The sequence below is a fragment of the Rhincodon typus genome, chromosome 14 (genome assembly GCF_021869965.1).
Source record: "Rhincodon typus isolate 14 chromosome 14, sRhiTyp1.1, whole genome shotgun sequence".
NCBI classification, from domain to species: Eukaryota; Metazoa; Chordata; class Chondrichthyes; order Orectolobiformes; family Rhincodontidae; genus Rhincodon; species Rhincodon typus.
The window spans coordinates 47331474-47348897 of NC_063345.1; the positions used below are offsets into that span (position 1 = coordinate 47331474).

The 17424-nt window shown below is 37.6% G+C and overlaps 1 protein-coding gene across 8 annotated transcripts in view; it reads left to right on the forward strand.

The window, feature by feature from the left end:
• LOC109919332 (histone deacetylase 8) overlaps positions 1–17424 on the forward strand; it is a 63610-nt gene that overhangs the window by 30497 nt on the left and 15689 nt on the right. For 5 of the 8 annotated variants that reach the window (XR_007263640.1, XM_048605085.1, XM_048605084.1 and 2 more), the window contains one exon: positions 4130–4235. Coding sequence is in view for 7 of the 8 variants with exons in the window: in XM_048605085.1 (XP_048461042.1) it covers positions 4130–4235 (106 nt within the window). In the remaining variant the exon portion in view is untranslated. Of the gene's footprint in view, positions 1–3451; positions 3578–4129; positions 4236–9134; positions 9929–10518; positions 14544–17424 lie in introns of those variants that run through there. The other 3 variants (XM_048605087.1, XM_048605086.1, XM_048605090.1) reach the window with 3 other exon arrangements.

A 17424-nucleotide genomic window follows, 5' to 3' on the forward strand; every position in this document is an offset into this window, starting at 1 on the left:
CCTGCCCAGTGAAGTAGTTGAGGATTCCTCATTGAATGATTTTAAAGCGAAGATAGATAATGTTTTGAACAGTAAAGGAATTAAGGGTTATGGTGAGGAGGTGGGTAAGTGGAGCTGAGGCCATGAAAAGATCAGCCATGATCTTATTAAATGATGGAGTGGACTCCAAGGGCCAGATGGCTTACTCCTGCTCCTGGTTCTTATGACTCTTATGACTACAACTTGCAAAAATAAGCTGAAGATATAACTTTAAACTAAATGGTGGGGTGCTGGGTTCAGTTGCATGAAAAATAATGGGAAATGTTAAAAGAAGGGAGGGCTGTGGAGAAATTATTAAAGTTTCCTGAACAAGTATTAGTATACAGAATATGGAAAGGGTCAGGAATCAGGCACAGATAAGGGGACAACTATGAGATGGGGAGTAGTTAACTCAGGACGGGGGGTGTGTTTTACTTAAATGCCGTTACACATAAAACAAGGTAAATGAGTTTATAGCGCAGATTGAAGTTGGAAATAAATATCCAAGAACATGCATCCTACCGAAAGGACAAGCAAATAGGCAGAGAGGGTGGGATTGTCTTGTTCGTTAAAAATGAAATTAAATTGATAACGAGCAATATAGGGTCAGAAGGCATAGTGGGTCCCAAGAAAACAAATTCGTGGGATGCCTACAAGATAGTGTTTTTTTCTCTTGTAGCAGCTTGTGATAGAGCCCATTAGGAAACAGGCATTTCTGGATTTGGTTATGTGTAATGATTAAGGACCTTCAGGTGAAGGAACCCCAAGGGGGTAGTGACCATAATATGATAAAATTCACCCTGCTGTTTGAGAGGGAGAAGCTTGAATCAGATGTAACGGTACATAATTCAGTAAAGGTAACAACATGAGGGAGGATGAGATTGCAGAGTACTTGGAATGCATGATAAAATAGGGATGAGTCAGCACAGCTTCATCAACGAAGGTCATGCTTGACAAATTTGTTGGAGTTCTTTGAAGTTAGACAAAGGAGAGCGAGTGGACGTAATCTATTTGGATTTCCAGAAGGTCTTTGACAAGGTACCACACAGGAGGCTGCTAAACAAAATAAGAGCCCATGGTGTTAGAGGCAAGGTACTGGCATGGATAGAGAATTGGCTGACTGGCAGAAGGCGGAGAGTAGAGATAAAGGGGTCTTTTTCAGGATGGTAGCCAGTGACTAGTCGAGTTCCGCATGTATCAGTGTTGGGGCCACAACTATTCAGAGGTGTGAGATGGCAATTTGGGGTATCAGATGCAGCAACTGCAAAGGTAGGGAAACATGTTTCAGGAGTTGCAGTGTGTTGAAGTATCATTGTAGCTTTGGAGTAGTTGGCAAGTGTTTATTTCCACTGTCATCCATGCAGTGTTGGTCATGATCTTTGATGCTTCACTGAGGGGAGGTACTACCAATAATGAAGGAAGCCATCATCCGCGTATGTTTCTGTGCCCCTCATCAATTGGTTTCGAGAGAAAATCATTTTGCTATAGTAGCAGAAAGAAATGCTTGAATGTCACAAATTATAACTCTGTAGTTGCAGAAGATAGGTTAATATTGTGGTCAAGAAGCTGAAAAATAGGACTTAGAAATGTGGAATGACCTGAAGTGGAAGTTTTGAAACTGCATTTTCGTTTTCATAATTCTCATGAGATGTATCTTTGCTGGTTCTAGTTAAATTTCAGAACTATAAAAAGGATATTGACTGCTGCATTTCTATGGATAATTTACTTCATTCCTTGTACTTGAAGAACTAACATTTCCTCTGGTAATTAAGTTTGTAAACACTGATTAAGTACCTGTTTGTATGAATTTGAGTTTCATTCTTTATTTGCAGTCATTCTCTCAGAGAAGTACAAGTATTTTTGCCTTTTTTTCCCTTAGTTTTAAAGGTGTTATCATAGATATGTCTAAATAAAAATTACTTTTCACAACTTTGACTTTTTTCTTCGCGTTTTACTTTCCTGCAAATACTTAATTAGCTGCCTTCTGTCAGGATTCTGGCAACTCTAGATGTTGACTGTAATGAGGAGGTTTCATTGTATCACATTATAGAATTGAGTCTCAGTTGTTGCAACTAATCTTTATAAAGGTTAGTTAGTTATTGAGAGAAAAAAGGTTGAAAAGATTTGGCAATCTGCAGAAATTTCTTTCTAAATATTTATGATACATTTACAAAGAAATTGTAGCTTTTATTATTCTCAGAAGAACAGTTAACAGTTTGGAAAATGTCATAATTTTTTCATTTGTTCATTTCTTTTGCTCTCATGTAACTCGATTCTCTCTTCCAGACTAATAGATCATACTATCTGAACTCTGCACTACTCTCTCAGATTAAGTGGACATCTTAGCACAAGGGACATTCTATCCAGCAAAGCTCCCAAAGTATACTCTGTTCTGAGTATCAAGGACTGGGTTTACAATCAAGTTGCCAGTGTAAAGATTGAATACCTTATGTACATCATTGCCAATTTAGTCTGAGATTAGAATTTGGCTACATAGGATACAAATCTGATGCTCTAACTACAGCAAAAATAACTGGCTTCTTTCGCTAGTCTCATTGAGTCTCATTAATTTTCTCTGATTCCCCACCCTCATCCATGTCCGTACTCCCTGCCACTGAACCCTGTTTCAGAAGTGCACGTGCTTCCTTGTGTGTGCGCAATGCTGCATTTACATATGACATCACATGTAAGTTATATGTGATGACTTATTGTGTCTGGAATCGTGTCGATGAGCATTCCTGGGTTAGCACACGGTCGTCCTATAAAAGCTTATGGTACAATAGTTTAGTTCCAGTCTCATCAGTGGGTACATGAAGTGTTGACTGTCTAGCTGATACTTTCTTGAAGCTTCTGGAAGGTTACGTTTAAGTCCAGTCACTTGATTAGCTTTTTGGGACTGTTTAATGGGGCGTTTAGAACAGTCACTAAATGTACATAGATAGATGAGTTTGAAAGGGAAAAATATGAAACAGCTACAAAGTTCAAGATTCAGGTAAGGTTGTCTTCAACAGGGTGGAAATGAAGGCTGTCCACAGTAAATTAGGCAAATCTGTTAACACACAAAACAACAGCAGATCAACAGCGGCTTTCAAAAATTGTTAAACAAGTTAGTTTCTATCACTGAGAGGCAAGAGCTCTACCTCCCAAAAATAAATTCTTGGGTGATTGAACAGAGTCAGAGCTGTAATAAAACAACAGAAAAATCATATGTCTTCACTATTTTTTTTAACTCTATTTGTGACACCAGTATTTTCTGTTCCTATTTCAGCATCACAGTACTTTATTACTGTTTCTTTCGAAACTGCTTCCGCAAGTTTAAATGTAACTCTGGTTGAGAACCTATTGATGTAAATATCTTGGCATGCCACAGTATTGGCAGTAGTGTTCTAACTTCTAGAGGTTACTGGGGTAAAATAAACTTACTTAAGTAAACACTGTCTTTCCTTATTTTTTCAGTTTAAACTTGGAATACGGACGTCATGACAAGCTTAGTGCTTAATGTCCATCCCTTATTGGTCTTGTGAAAGAAATGGTGTCCTTCCTCCTTGAATGCAACTAAGTGAGTTGCTAGGACATTTCAGAGATACATTGAGAGTCACCTCTTGTATGTATGCATCACAATAGAATCAAGCTGATAAAGATGGCAGCTTACGTTCTCTAGGTCTTAGTGAACCAGATGGGCTACTTAAAACAAGCCTGTAGTTTGTGCCCTCCATTTCACATGCTAGCCTTTTAGTTGGGGGTTCATTTGCTCAGTTGGCTGGGTGCCTGGTTTGCCTTGCAGAGTGATGCCAACAGTGCAAGTTCAGCTCCCGTACTGACAGAGGTCACCATGAAGGTCCCACTTTCTCAACTTTGCCCTTTGCCTGAGGCATAGTGGCCGTTATGTTAAACTCGCCACCAATTGTCTCTTTAATAAGAGAGCAGCCGAATGGTCCTTTGGGACTATGGCAATTTTATCTTCACTTTGATCCAAATTTATTAAATTGAATTTAAATTTGGATTTAAACTTATATAGCAGGATCCTTAAATTTATATTTCATGTACGTATACTCTGCTTAATATAGCTGCAGGCATTTCAATACCATTACTAATCCAATTGCTTTCATAGTATTTTACAGAATATGGGCCTGATTATGTACTGGAAATCACCCGAAGCTGTCGGACTGACCAGAATGATCCCCACCGGATTGAGCAGATACTTAGCAGGATCCGAGGTAAGGAAGATATAGTCTCATAAAATTTGGATAAGCGTATGAACCTACGTCAGACAGCAGATTGTGAGCAGTGCTGCAACAATCTGCTCTTGAAGCAGCAAGAGAGCAGACCATACTAGATTTAATAATAAGTAGTGAGCCAGATTTAGTTAACACCATAAAGGCATATGAACTGGTTTCCAGTAGTGATCATAATATGATTGAGTGAATTGACAAATTTGCAAGGAGTGAAAAAAAGTGAAACAGCTAGAAAGCTTTAGGATTTAGGTGCAGTTGACTTCAGCAGGGTGAAACAAAGATGATCCACTAAACTAGGCAAATCTGATTTTGAGTAAAATGACAGAAGACCAGCTGTGGCATTCAAAAATAGTTTTAACATGCTAATGTTTATACCACTAAGGAACAGGAGCTCTAACCTGCCAAAAATAAATTCATGGAAGACTGAGCAGTGTCAAAATCACAATAAAATTAATAGAAAAATAATTCCCAAAACTCCATGCTTCACACCCTGTACTGAAACAACTCTTTTCAAAGTCACAAATGACATCCTATGTCAAGGTAAAAGCTAAAAGATTCTTCTGTAGTCAGTCTGTAAGCTTTGACACAGTTGACACCACCATTTTCCTTAATACTGTGCCTGAAATTAGCAGACTGCTTTTTGGCATCCAGTACAGGTTGAGCAGAAATTTCCTCCACCTAAATATAGGAAATCACCCTTCGTCCCTGCTACAATTCTGTTCATTAATTAGCGACTCAATCCAACCCCTAGGAATTGGCTTGACGCGTGAAACGTGTTATTTGCAATCTTGATGTCGTTTTTGACCTCGAAATGAAGTTCTAATATATATCAGCTATATCAGCAAGCCCACCTATTTGCAACCCTATAAAGTTACCTGCAAGAGCCTTGTTTCATCTGTTGTTGAAACGCTCATCCGTGCCTTTGTTACCACCAAACTTGACGTTTCTAATGCATTGTTGGTTGGTCCTCCGTAAACTTGAGATAATTTAAGATTCAGTTCGTATTTGGGCCAAGTCCCATTTTCCCATCACCTCTATGCTCACTGACTTATGTTGACTGCCAGCTAAGCAACACCTTCCTCTTAAAATTCTCATCCTTGTTTTTAAACCCCTTTGTTGCCTCTCCTCTTCCAATTGTTTTTCATGGAGATCTGTGTGTGGCAGGCTGGGCCAATGTTTATTATCTGTCCCAAATTGCCCAGGGGACAGTTAAGAGTCAACCACATTGCTGTGGGTCTGGAGTTACATATAGGCCAGACTGTGTAAGGATGACAGATTTTCTTTCCCAAAGGACATTAGTGAACCAGATGGGATTTTACAATTATCGACAGTGGTTATATGGCATGGTTGGGCTAGCTTTTCTTATGCCAGATTTTTTTTGGATTGAAATTTCATCATTTGCTATGCTGGATCCTGAGAATATTACCCAGGGTTCTGGATTACTAGCTGAATAACATTACAAGTACCCCTCCACTTCATTTCTATAATGCCATCCAATCCTACAAATGTTGGAGGTAATGATACTTCTAAAACTGCAGCAACTTTGAATATCACAATTTTATTTGGCATTGGCCACTGTTTCAGCTGTCAATCTCTGAGCTCTGGAATTCACTCCCTAAACCTTTGTAGCCATCCTTCCTCCTTAAGATTACCTAATTGACCTTAATCCCTTCTGTGGCTCTGAACTAAATTTTGCTTTCTAACTCTGCTGTGAAGTGCCTAGGTCGTTGAATTGTGTTAGAATTTATAAATGAATATACATTATAAAAGAGGCATACAAGATCCAAGTGAATAGGAAGCATGTGCAGAATAGGAAATGGTAGCAGTAAATTTTAAAGACTATGAAAAATGAACATAAGAATATGGAAATAAACCTTCAACAAGTATCCAATTTATACTAACAGCGAAAATAGTGGCAGGAAATTTATGCAACCGCCTGTGGGCCTGAAATTGGATGACATGGTTGCCTACAACCCTCCAGTAGAGTTTTGCTAGTGACTGGGTAAATAATGGGCTGTCTGCCCACCCCATGGACTAATTAATAGCCACTTAAACTCCAACTCTAGACTGTCAAGTAACTGTTAGCAACCTGGTCACATATTTAAGTGGGATTGTGTTCCTACTTTGGTCCTCAGTATCAAACAGACCCCTCCCCTCGCCATAACAGAAATGACTGTCACGGCTTTACCATTGCCCCCCCCCCCCCCCCCCCCCACCCACCCAACCGCTCCCGCCAATAACCCTTGATCTCCCAAACACAACCCTCCCCTTCCTCACTCACCAAGACCTGCCTGGTTGGCTCCAATGAGGTTGCCTTGCTTACCTGCTGCTTTGGCTTCCAGTGATATTCCATAATTAAGGACTGATTGCAGGCAGAATATCCTCACATGTAAGGGCAGAAGCCATAGCTAATGACTCCTAAATCTGGTCACAGCATCTGGGACTAGCAAAAGCAGGTGTGCCCTGACCCCTCAACCTGCAGGTAAGGCCAGTGCCTCTCCAGAATCTTTGATCACGGTCATGATCACTAAAGAGTGCGAAATTGTATTCATACCAGGGTTTTTAAAAAGTGGACAAGAACAATGCAGGTGCCCTAATTATAATCTTCCAACATTCTGTTGATTCAGGAACTATTGCTTGTTACCAATGACTTAAGAAAGATAATAAAGAAAAGCCAGGGAATCTTGAACCAGTTCAGGAAGTTACTGAAGTCTATAATTAATGATAGAGTCACTGGACACCTTGAGATATTTCAGTTCAACAGAGAGAACCAACATGGATATGGAAAAAAAATAGGTCATAGGAATTGAAGGCAAATTATTGCTCTAGTTAGGAAATTGGCTAGGTGGCATGAGAAAATAGGGTTTCTGACTAAGAACTCTAAATTGATGCATCTGACTAGTGGCATTCCGCTGGGATTTGTGTTGGGGTCTCAATTGTTAACTAGATTTATTCATGACTTTGGCCTAGAAAATTCATGTGTCCAGTTTTTCAGTGACATACAGATAAACAGCAATGTATACAGTGTTGATGGAGCATTACATTGGAACTTATTATTATTAATAAACGAAGCGAATAGGCAAAATGGGCCCTTTTTCGATACAGTGGTATGTGTCCATACCCCTGGACTGAGTGGCCCGGGTTCAAGTCCCACCTGCTCCAGAGTTTTATAATAACATCTCTCAACAGGTTGATTAGAAAAATAGTTAATTAAAAAACCTGTAGACCAGTGTGAGGAATCCACTTTAGACCTGAAATGTAGAGCAATGTGTTTCCTAAATGGTTAAAGCTAGAAGCCATGGCAGCCCATGTAAGTAGTTCATTAAAATATTGTAAATAGGTACAAAAAAAATTGAAAAGGTGAATATATTATTGGAGTTTATGTCTAGAAGATTAGAAAACAAGAGTTTTGAAGACCTGCTACAATAATATTTCACTCCTCACTGGTGGAGTGAGCTGGAGGTTGAGCTCTACTATTCCTGAAGTTGTCACTGAAGTAAAAGTTTTTAAAAGAAGTACACAAGTTCCTCAAACAATCTGATATTCAAACCCAGGTTGATAGAAAGCACAGATCAAGTTTCTATACTTAGAAGGAATCACTACATTTATTACATGTCATTAGATTCTAGATACAGGTAAACAATTAAACTAAATTAATTCTACACATTAAGACTCTAAACCGCTTATAAACTCCTCCTTACACACACAAACGAATAAATATTAACAGGAACAAAAAACACTTTGGCGAGGGACAACTAGGTAAACAATTTTGTAGTCTTTGTTTCAACATTTGTAGGGTTGGTTGTTGCTGATTCAAATGTTTCTCAATCTTTTTCCAAATGCTTCAGCTGGTTTGCAAGAGGCATAGGTTAGCTGTTTCACTTATGAAAAGTCTTTGACATATCCAGTTCAAAGTCACAATTTTCAGCATCTGCTGAAGGAAAGATAGGTAATTTTTCTCTGCTTTAAAGTGGCTTACTGCTGGGAATTGAGAGGGAGCTTTCGACAGCTGCAGATCTGCTGGTTTCTCTCCTGGTCTATCTCGGTTCTCACTGTCTTGCTCGAAGACCAAACTCTTCAGCTGACTAACAACCAATCAGCTCGTTTTTGGCGGGCAGAAGACCTTTGTCATTGATAAATGCACCCAAATTCACGATCCAGTCAGTTTCACTTGTAAACAACCCCTTGGCTCCAGTTCCTCTGCATGTTGCTGAAACCCATAGCTACACAAACGGGGTTCAAAAAAGGTATCAAATTCCTGGCTTTCAAAAAGTTCTTTCTCAATTCATTCCACAGTTTTAGAAAGCACAAAAATTAAAAAGGACAAGTTTTTACAAACGCAAAAGCTTGGTTAGACTTACCTGAAGTACTTTGTTCACTCTGACCAACATATTTTGGGAAGGATACATTGGTCTTGGAGAGAATGCAATACAGATTTACTGCAACAATGCCTGGATTCTATTGCCACTGGTCAAGGAATCTAGGACAAGAGGATATCTGAATTCAGAAAGACTTGTACATGCAAAGGCATGGTTGAAGTTTGTAAATGGCAATGGATAATTTTAATTCTAAGATTGATTGATGGATTTCTGATAATCAAAAGAATTAAGGAATATGGAGCAGAAGTGGGAAATGAGTGTACTGCGTGGGACACTGTTGTTGCACAGATGCACTGTAATTGCTTTTGGAAAGCATATACAATATAATACATTCAATTATCTGTGCAAAACTGAGAATTGAAACCTTCAGTCATTACTGGGCATCACAAATTCAATAAGAATTGCACCAATCTTGACTTCTTTAAATCTGTGCAGTGAAATATTTTCAAATGAATACTGAATAATACCAGTAAATAACAAATTCATGTGTGTTTTGTTCAAGGATAACAATCTGATGCACTGAAGTTTGTTGGGCACTATTCCACATTGAAAATGGAAACGTGAGGCCTGCTGTGTGTCCCCAACATGGACAACAAGCACAAAAAGCATTGAGACCATGAATACAAACAGTCCACATACCTCATTAAATTTTCAAATGTCTAAATTAGGAAGCTCCTCCAAAATGTAATAGATGCAATGAGCATCTCCTCAGTTTCAGCGTCTCATTTTGAACCTTGTGCTGATGGGCAATCCCTGTTTAAGAAAGAATTGGCCCTGACACCTTCGACCTTATCCACCTCTGTCTAATGCAACTGATCTCCATGGTGGAAAATCCCTCAGTATTTAACAAGCTATCAGCTTTCAACATATTAGTTTCATGATCAGCAGAAAATTATTCAATTTGCGGAATATGTGTGTTATCTGGCAATATTATAAATTGCATCAGAGGAGGGTGAAGCATAATATCACTGCTTGCATTGATGACAAGTGTACAAAAGTAGATTTTTGATTCCCAGCCATAAATAAATTAGCATGCAAAAATATATCTCTGTGAGTATGTAATTCTGGGTACAGCCAACCATAAGGGTAGTTTGTCTTTAAGAATACTATGCAAGATGCAGACTAAGCACAGAAAATAGACTTGTACAAAATGTCAACCAAACACAAGGAAGCGTGTTTCTGCAGGCACGATGTGCTCTATCTGAATCATTCAAAGTACAAAAGCAGAAGTTGGCATTATCTGCGATGTAATCACTAATTTTGTTCTAGTTATGACACCTGGATGCGGTTACAACCTTGTAAAGAATTAAGTAAATTTAAGTTGCTAAGATTTTCAGAATGAAATCTTGCTCATTATCATATTACTATATCAGAATCTAGGTAATTAGGGCTTACCAGTAATTTGATGAATTGAAAAGATTTATATTAATTGTCATTGACTGTGTTGCAATGTTCTGTTTACACTTTCGTTGGAATTTTGCACTGGTTGACCTGGATATTTGCTGGATTGAAACTGGAAGGAATGCATTTAAACAGTGCAGTTTAAAAGATTGAAGCACTGCTGGTATATGCACACTGATAATTGAAAATGGGAATTTACATCAATTAATTTGATTTTGGCACTGCAGCAGTAAGCCTGATCTTTAGCTTTTCGTAGTACAGAAACTGGCCTTCTAAAGGAGATCCTATCATGAGTGTTTGGTTTAATGTTCACAAAGGCCACCTATTTCTGCAGCATAATGAGAATTTTCCTAGATTTGATAATTTGAGGATCTGACCACATTTGTTTTGTACTTTTCTGCATAAAATTTGCAGTTAACCTGTTAGTGTCACAGTGCTATGAACCAGAAAAGGCAAAAGTTTATTTTTTTTGTGTTTTTTTCCAGGAAATCTGAAGAATGTAATTTAATAAGTGGTGGGAGTAAATAGAAGACTAGAGAAGCCTTTTAACTGAATGCATTCTGTGGCTGTTGTAGCTGCAGGGGAAACTTGGATGAAATTACTTGCAAGTTCCAGGACAACAGATGTTCATTAAGATTTGAAGCTGCAGTTAACCCTTTCTTATTCAGCTGTATAGGACAGACCTTCGGATGCTTAAGGATTGCAGTATCCTGTTGTTTTGCTTTTTATTACCATAATTATGTTGTAAATATATTTTTAATTCATTTTTAGTTGTTGTTTTGAAAAGCACCCTCTAGTAGAGATGCAGGTGTTTTTGTAGTTGGCTGAAGAGCCTGCCAATTTTATATGAAAACAGAAATTGCTGGCAAACCTCAGCAGATCCAGCAGCATCCATGAAAGAAAGTAGAGTTAACATTTTGGGTCCAGTGACCTTTCAGAAGGGTTCTGAAGAAGGGTCACTAGACATGAAATGTTTACTCTTCTTTCTCTCCACAGATGCTGTCCGACCTGCTGAATTTATACAGCAATTTCTGTTTTTTTTCTGATTTCCAGCATCTGCAGTTCTTTCGTAAATCTTTGGCAAATTATATATGCCAGGACTCAAATAGCATTTTGCCTTCTGCCCCTAGATATAGAGTTTTACTGACTATGTTCAGTAGTTTTTGTTTAATCAGACTAATCTGCAATGAATTGTACAAAGGGGTTGTAACATTTTATAAACTAAGATAACCCATGGAGCAATATAATGCTCATGTGCACTGATTTTCATGAAAGGACCTGGATTTGTGTTCCTCGTTCTTCACTACACCCAGCATTTTTCTTAGCTATATTTTCAGAGGAAAGGGAAAAAAAAAACCACCATAAAAGTCAAGGCTTCACGAAGGTGGATAAAGTGAAGTTGCATCTATTTTCTCCACAGCCAGCCAAGAGCTTCTTTCAGTCTCTGGTTACAAAATTCTGGATGAAACGTGTGCTTTTTTTTTAAAGCTACGGCATATACCGCATGGAGAAGAGGAATGGTGCAGAAAAACTTATTTAAATTAGAGTGGAGAAACGAGCAAAAAGTTTCAAACAAGATGTATGAAAGGTAGTCACTAACTGTAGCAACTTGTTTAAGTTGTTCCTTAATTCCTTATTAAAAGGGAAAGAGAAAATGCTGGAGAAATTGAATAGATCTATCAGAAAGCCAATTCTGAAAACACATGCTGCCAGATTTCCAGAGTTTCTCCAGCAATTCTCCCCTTCTTTTAATAAGGATCTAAGGATCAACTTTAACAAGTTGCTACAGTGGGTGACTACCTTCCTAACATTTTGTTTGAAACTTGTTGCTCATTTCCCCACTCTAATTTAAATATGATTTTCAGCACCATCCCTGTTCTCCCATGTGGTATGCACTGTAGCTTTAAAAAAAGGACAGGCTTCATCCAGCATCTGGCAGCATATAACTCTTTTCAGAACTGGCATTCTGATAGACAGTTTCTCCAGCATTTTCTCTTTATTTTCAGATTTCCAGTATCTGCAGTATTTTGCTGTGAAGTGTTTAATTCTTTACTGTTTGTGTTTTTTTAATGGTGAGGATTTTCCGTAGAATCTCATTTAAATCCAAGCTCATATGGAATTGTCATGGTTGTTTTCATTATTTTCTCTTGGGGCCCCATTGGCAGTCATTTTTTTAATGGAATGGACCTTAGCCCTCCTGCTGTCCTGAGCAAACCTCCAGTTTGCAGATGTTTGGACTGGCAATGCCTTTAATAAACAGTTTGCAAGTTTGGGTTGATTTCTATTTCCAACTCGGAAAACATAAGCAAAAATAAATTGCTCTGGTGTTTGAGAAAAAAGACAATATTCAGAATAACAGCTGTATCTACAAAAAGATGAATAGCATTTCTTTTCTTTTTGAAATATTTACAATGCGGACAGCTGCCACTAATTATAAGTGTTTCTTGGTTGATAGATATACCAGTCAAAATGAACACTTTAAATCTTAACTTTATAACATGAGTTCCCAACCTGCAGCCTTGGGGCTATGTACAACCCCTGCAGTTTATCATATTCGACTTTGTGGTTTAGACACGTTTTTCTCAGCTGTTAAGTCACTGGTGACAAAATCCTCAACTATAACTGTAAGAAATATTAGGACTAATACCTTGACATGCATAAAGTTAATGGAAAAGTTGATATAAACTTAATCTGTGACCCATAAGGACAATGGCTTGGAAATTCGTCTGCTGTAGGATAACTGGCAGTTTAATTCTAAATATCTTCAAAAAGTGAACATCAATATTGGTAATCTGAATTGTTTTATCATTAAAAGTTATGAGTTTTTTTCCACTTTTAAATGTATTTGTTTCAATGTTGAGGGACAGCACTGTAACATGACTTGCAGAGTCTAGGTCTAACAGAGTACAGATGTCAGTGAACTCTTAACACCTGTATCTCAGGCAGCCTTTGTAATAAAACAGAATACTTTCTGGTATTTACTGAAGTTGGCAGCTAAGAAGACCTACTTTATGTTTCTTCCCTTTATGCGATTTTAGAGAATTCTAGCAAGGTGACTTCTTCGGTTTCTAGTTGGCTCCTTGTGAGTTGGAAACTAGTTCTGGTGCCACAGTAGTGAGTCTGAAGGCAGCCATAAAACAAATGAAAAGAACTGAGTACTGGTTAGCAAGTGTTATTGATTCTAACAAAACTAGACAGCTGAGTTGACCAATAAATGTACCATTCTAACTGCACAGTGCTGGTGGTACTGAACCTAGTAATCTGAGACCATTGTGTGGCATTCAGTTAAAATAACATGATTGCAAGTTAATGTCTCTGTTTTGATTGATATAAGTTCAAATTCATTACATATCAAGCATCATCAGTTGGGGCTAATTTCTGCTAAAAGATATACCTATATAGTCATGACCAGTGCTCTGTTTAATATTTTTCTTTAGCTGCTTGTTCATATACTTAAGGAAAATTATTGCAAGTGTTTTACCATTTGCCCTCATCACTGGCATCAGCATTCAGGTTAAATAAAACAAAACCAAATCAAAATTCAAACAATATAATGGTTAAAAAGAAGCTTTGCTGGTGTATTAGAATATGGGTATACTCCACTTCTAGTAGTATAAAGCACAACAAAAAGACATGTATACTTGGAAAATATTGAAAAAGTTACTTTTTGTAATGTGTGCCTTATCAGTTTATCTGTGCTTCTCTCAATGAACTTCTTTTGGGGTGCAGTGGCCATTGATTTAGGCAAGCTTGGCAACAATCCTGAAACCCTTGAGATGATCAATTGCGTTTTTGATGTATTGATTGAGGATATCCAAGATAAAATTAAAACCAAAAGATCAGGATTAATTTGAGCACAGAAAAACAAGAATGAGGGACAGCGATAAAGAGGACACAAGAAACAAGCAAAAACATCAAATGTGCAAAATTGTAAACCAAGAGTAGTAAGAAGACAGCAAAATGACAGATGATAATGAAAACATTTAATGTGAAAAAAGAAAAAGACAGTTGAGATGGAGCTGGCACTCTGAATTTCTACACCATCTTTCCTGTGTATTCGTAATTTTGCAGACTCTGTCCCCACCAGCCAAATCATTTTCCATTCATCAAAGCATTCCTATGAAAAGTCTTGTGTTTATTGCATTGAAAACCAATGTCTTGTGCAAGGATTATCACAGCTCATCTGCAGGGGCTAATAACGGAAAGGATACTTCATTTCTGACTAACATTCATTCACCAGCATGTTCTTGCAATTGCTTGTTTTTAACATTCTTTGAGACCAAGTCCTTTTTAAGTGTATTTTAAAAATGGGGTTTTATCTATACATCAGCCTTATTAAATAGTTTTCTGGCAATTTTACTGATGTTAAAGAGTCAATTTCAAACAACGTTTTGTACTTGTACTTTTTTCCTGTTACTGTTTCTTACTTTGACAGTTTTTTGTGGTGGCCAGGAAAATATAATGTGGTTATTAATAAATGGAATTAAAAGTGCAATTCTCTATGCTTTCAGACAGTGTTCCTTTGACAGTGTTTGTAAAAGCTGTTTCAATATAGCCATGACCTGGGGTTTGTTTGATCATTTTTGTTTGCCCCTTTTATGTCCAATTTTTTAAAAAATCACCGGAAATGTTTTACCACTGAACCGCATCACTGAAAAGGAGCAACACATAAATTCTTCTGCCTACTGAATATCTTTTAATATCATACTGTTTCTTCACGTGGAGGAATAATATAACAAAAGTAAATTTGTCCTGTAATACTATACCCATATGTTACTGTGTAAATTCATGTAGGTTGTATAGAGCATCATTTTAAAGGCTGAGATTATGCATGCTCTTACTCTCATCCTTTTTGCAGCACCTTTGTGGGTGCAAATCCAAGAAAACGGCTGATAGGAAAATAATTCACCAGTCACCCCAAAAAGAATTTCCTAGCTAAATGTTAGCTATAGATCTGCTTCTGCTCCTGTGCTTCATATCCCCTAACCATTGGAAACAATGCTTTTCTCGACATTGCTGCCTCTACCTGTACCTCCCTCCATGTGCACATACACACCATTCCAAATTATTCTTTTCATTTCAATCTTTACCTTTATGAGATATATGGCATATTGTCACCTTACTTTTATTATTTGAATGGGTCCCAATTAGCTTTTGTATCACCCACATCCATTACTTATGCCATGATAATGACAGGCTATTATGTCATTGGGGCACCACAGTCAATTCAGAGCATATTCAATTTACATGACATGTAAATTTACAGTTACAGTAGCTGGATATTTACCAGTCCAAGAAAATTGGCTGATTTCCCCACCATTTACCATGGAACTGATATCATTAATAGCACCTCATCTACAATACTCTGATTAAGATCAGCCAACTTAGTTGACCAAGTATCTGAAGATGAAAATTTGTGGTCTGAGTAGTTATGCCACTGTCAGTTAGATGGTAAAAGCAATATTTCCTGATTGTTGTCAAGCGACATCAGATATGTTGCTTGTGCAAACATTTAATAATGGTAGGAACTAGCACTTCAGAGGTGTGACATAATATGCCTGAGCAAGTTGATTAAAGCTATCTAAGGGTCAGTACTGGGATTGTGGTGGCACAGCAGTAGTGTTGCACTGTGTGAGCCAGGAGGTATGGGTTAAATTCCCAACTGAACAGGTTGATAATATATGAGAGACACCATGAGTGATGTGTAAACAATGTGAGTTCTATGAATTCTGTGGACTTTGCAAAGGACTATGTGGAACAGTGGTAGTGCTCCTATCTCTGTGACAGGATACCCACATTCAAGTCCCACCTGCTCCAAATGTGAGTCACAATGTGTCTGAACAAATTGATTAAGAAATTCTAAAGATAGGCAGTGCCCCTGCTGGGCAGCGGGTGTGATTTGTTGCTTGTTTTAATTAGTCAAATGGGTGATTTGATGGCAGGTTTTCAAAAACAAAAGATAGGATTTGGGCTCATTTGTAATTTATCTGTAGATTAGTGCCTACCTTTGTTAAGACTGAAGATGCATTGTTAATGCTCATCTCAAATAATGGACACTCTGTAAGGGGCTAAAGGCAACCAACATTTCAGAAAACTCATCCCTGCAAGCACCAATGGCTTCAGATGTGAAATACACAAAATTGGAAACAAAAAAAATTATTAATTCCATTGGATCCTAAGTTATAAATACAACACCAAACTAACATTATGAGATAGTGGCACAAGAAGACTGTGATAAAGAAGGCCTTTCTTAGCCATTGTCTTAGTAGCTGGGACCATTACGATAGTAGTTTTTAGTCCAAAGTTAAACAAGAATCACAGATGGAAGCTATGATGATTTCATTTCAAACATGTATGACTCATAAAACAGTACTAATGGCAATATGTAGCAGTTGGTAACTGGTATAATTCTCCTCTGTTGATGTATGCATTGTTTCCTCTCAATCCATTCCTTAATACCATGGCTTTGTTCAGACATTTATGAGAATTAGAAAAAAATTATCCGCATTATTTTTAGCATGGAATAGTGTAATCAATGCTTATGTGTCATTTTTTGTAGACTTTTTTGAAATTATCAGTAAATTGTGTTTCAATATGGTAGTATATTTAGTCCCTATTATCCTCAGATAATAAGAATAGCTTCACATGTATGATTCATTGGAACAAGTTGTATTTTATGTCCATATTCTTCTCTTTGTACCATAGGCACACTCATAATTGTTTAGGACTTCACTGCTAAGATCAGTGTTTGCATTAGTTTAAAACGTGTGTAGTTTTACACCTAGACAGTAGTGGGAATACAGAACTTGGCACCATAAGGTGGAATTCAGATGAAAGTATAGTCTCATTTGGGGGTGAGTTTAAGCATATGAGGAAGCAGGCAATAACACATGCTAATAGGATTAAATGAGAATGGAAGGAAACTTGAATGAAACACCAGCACTAGCATGGACTGATTGAGCCATATGATCTATTACTGTGCTGTTGATTTACTGCAATTGGAAGCTGAAACAGTGGTTATTTATTTTGTTACCCTTTCCTGAATCTAGGAAGGTAGTGTCACTTCTAGCGCCGCAGAATTGCTCTGGTTGAGAACAGCTTACTCGGTGGGAATTGAACCCAGCACCTTCCAAATCTGTATGGCTATACATCTTACCCTGATTTCATTCAATAAGCCATTGAACGTTTGCTTCCCAACACCACCATTCACAGTTAGCATTTAATGACTAATACAAATATTTTATTCTCCGCTATTGAATGGAAAAGAAAATCTCATTCAGCAAAATATGATAAAAACGTGAAATGTGTTGGGATTGCCAGACTTCCATAAATCTAAAGGATGTAATGAAGCAGCAATGTTCAGTGTTAATTTATGAAAGGATCTGAAAGAA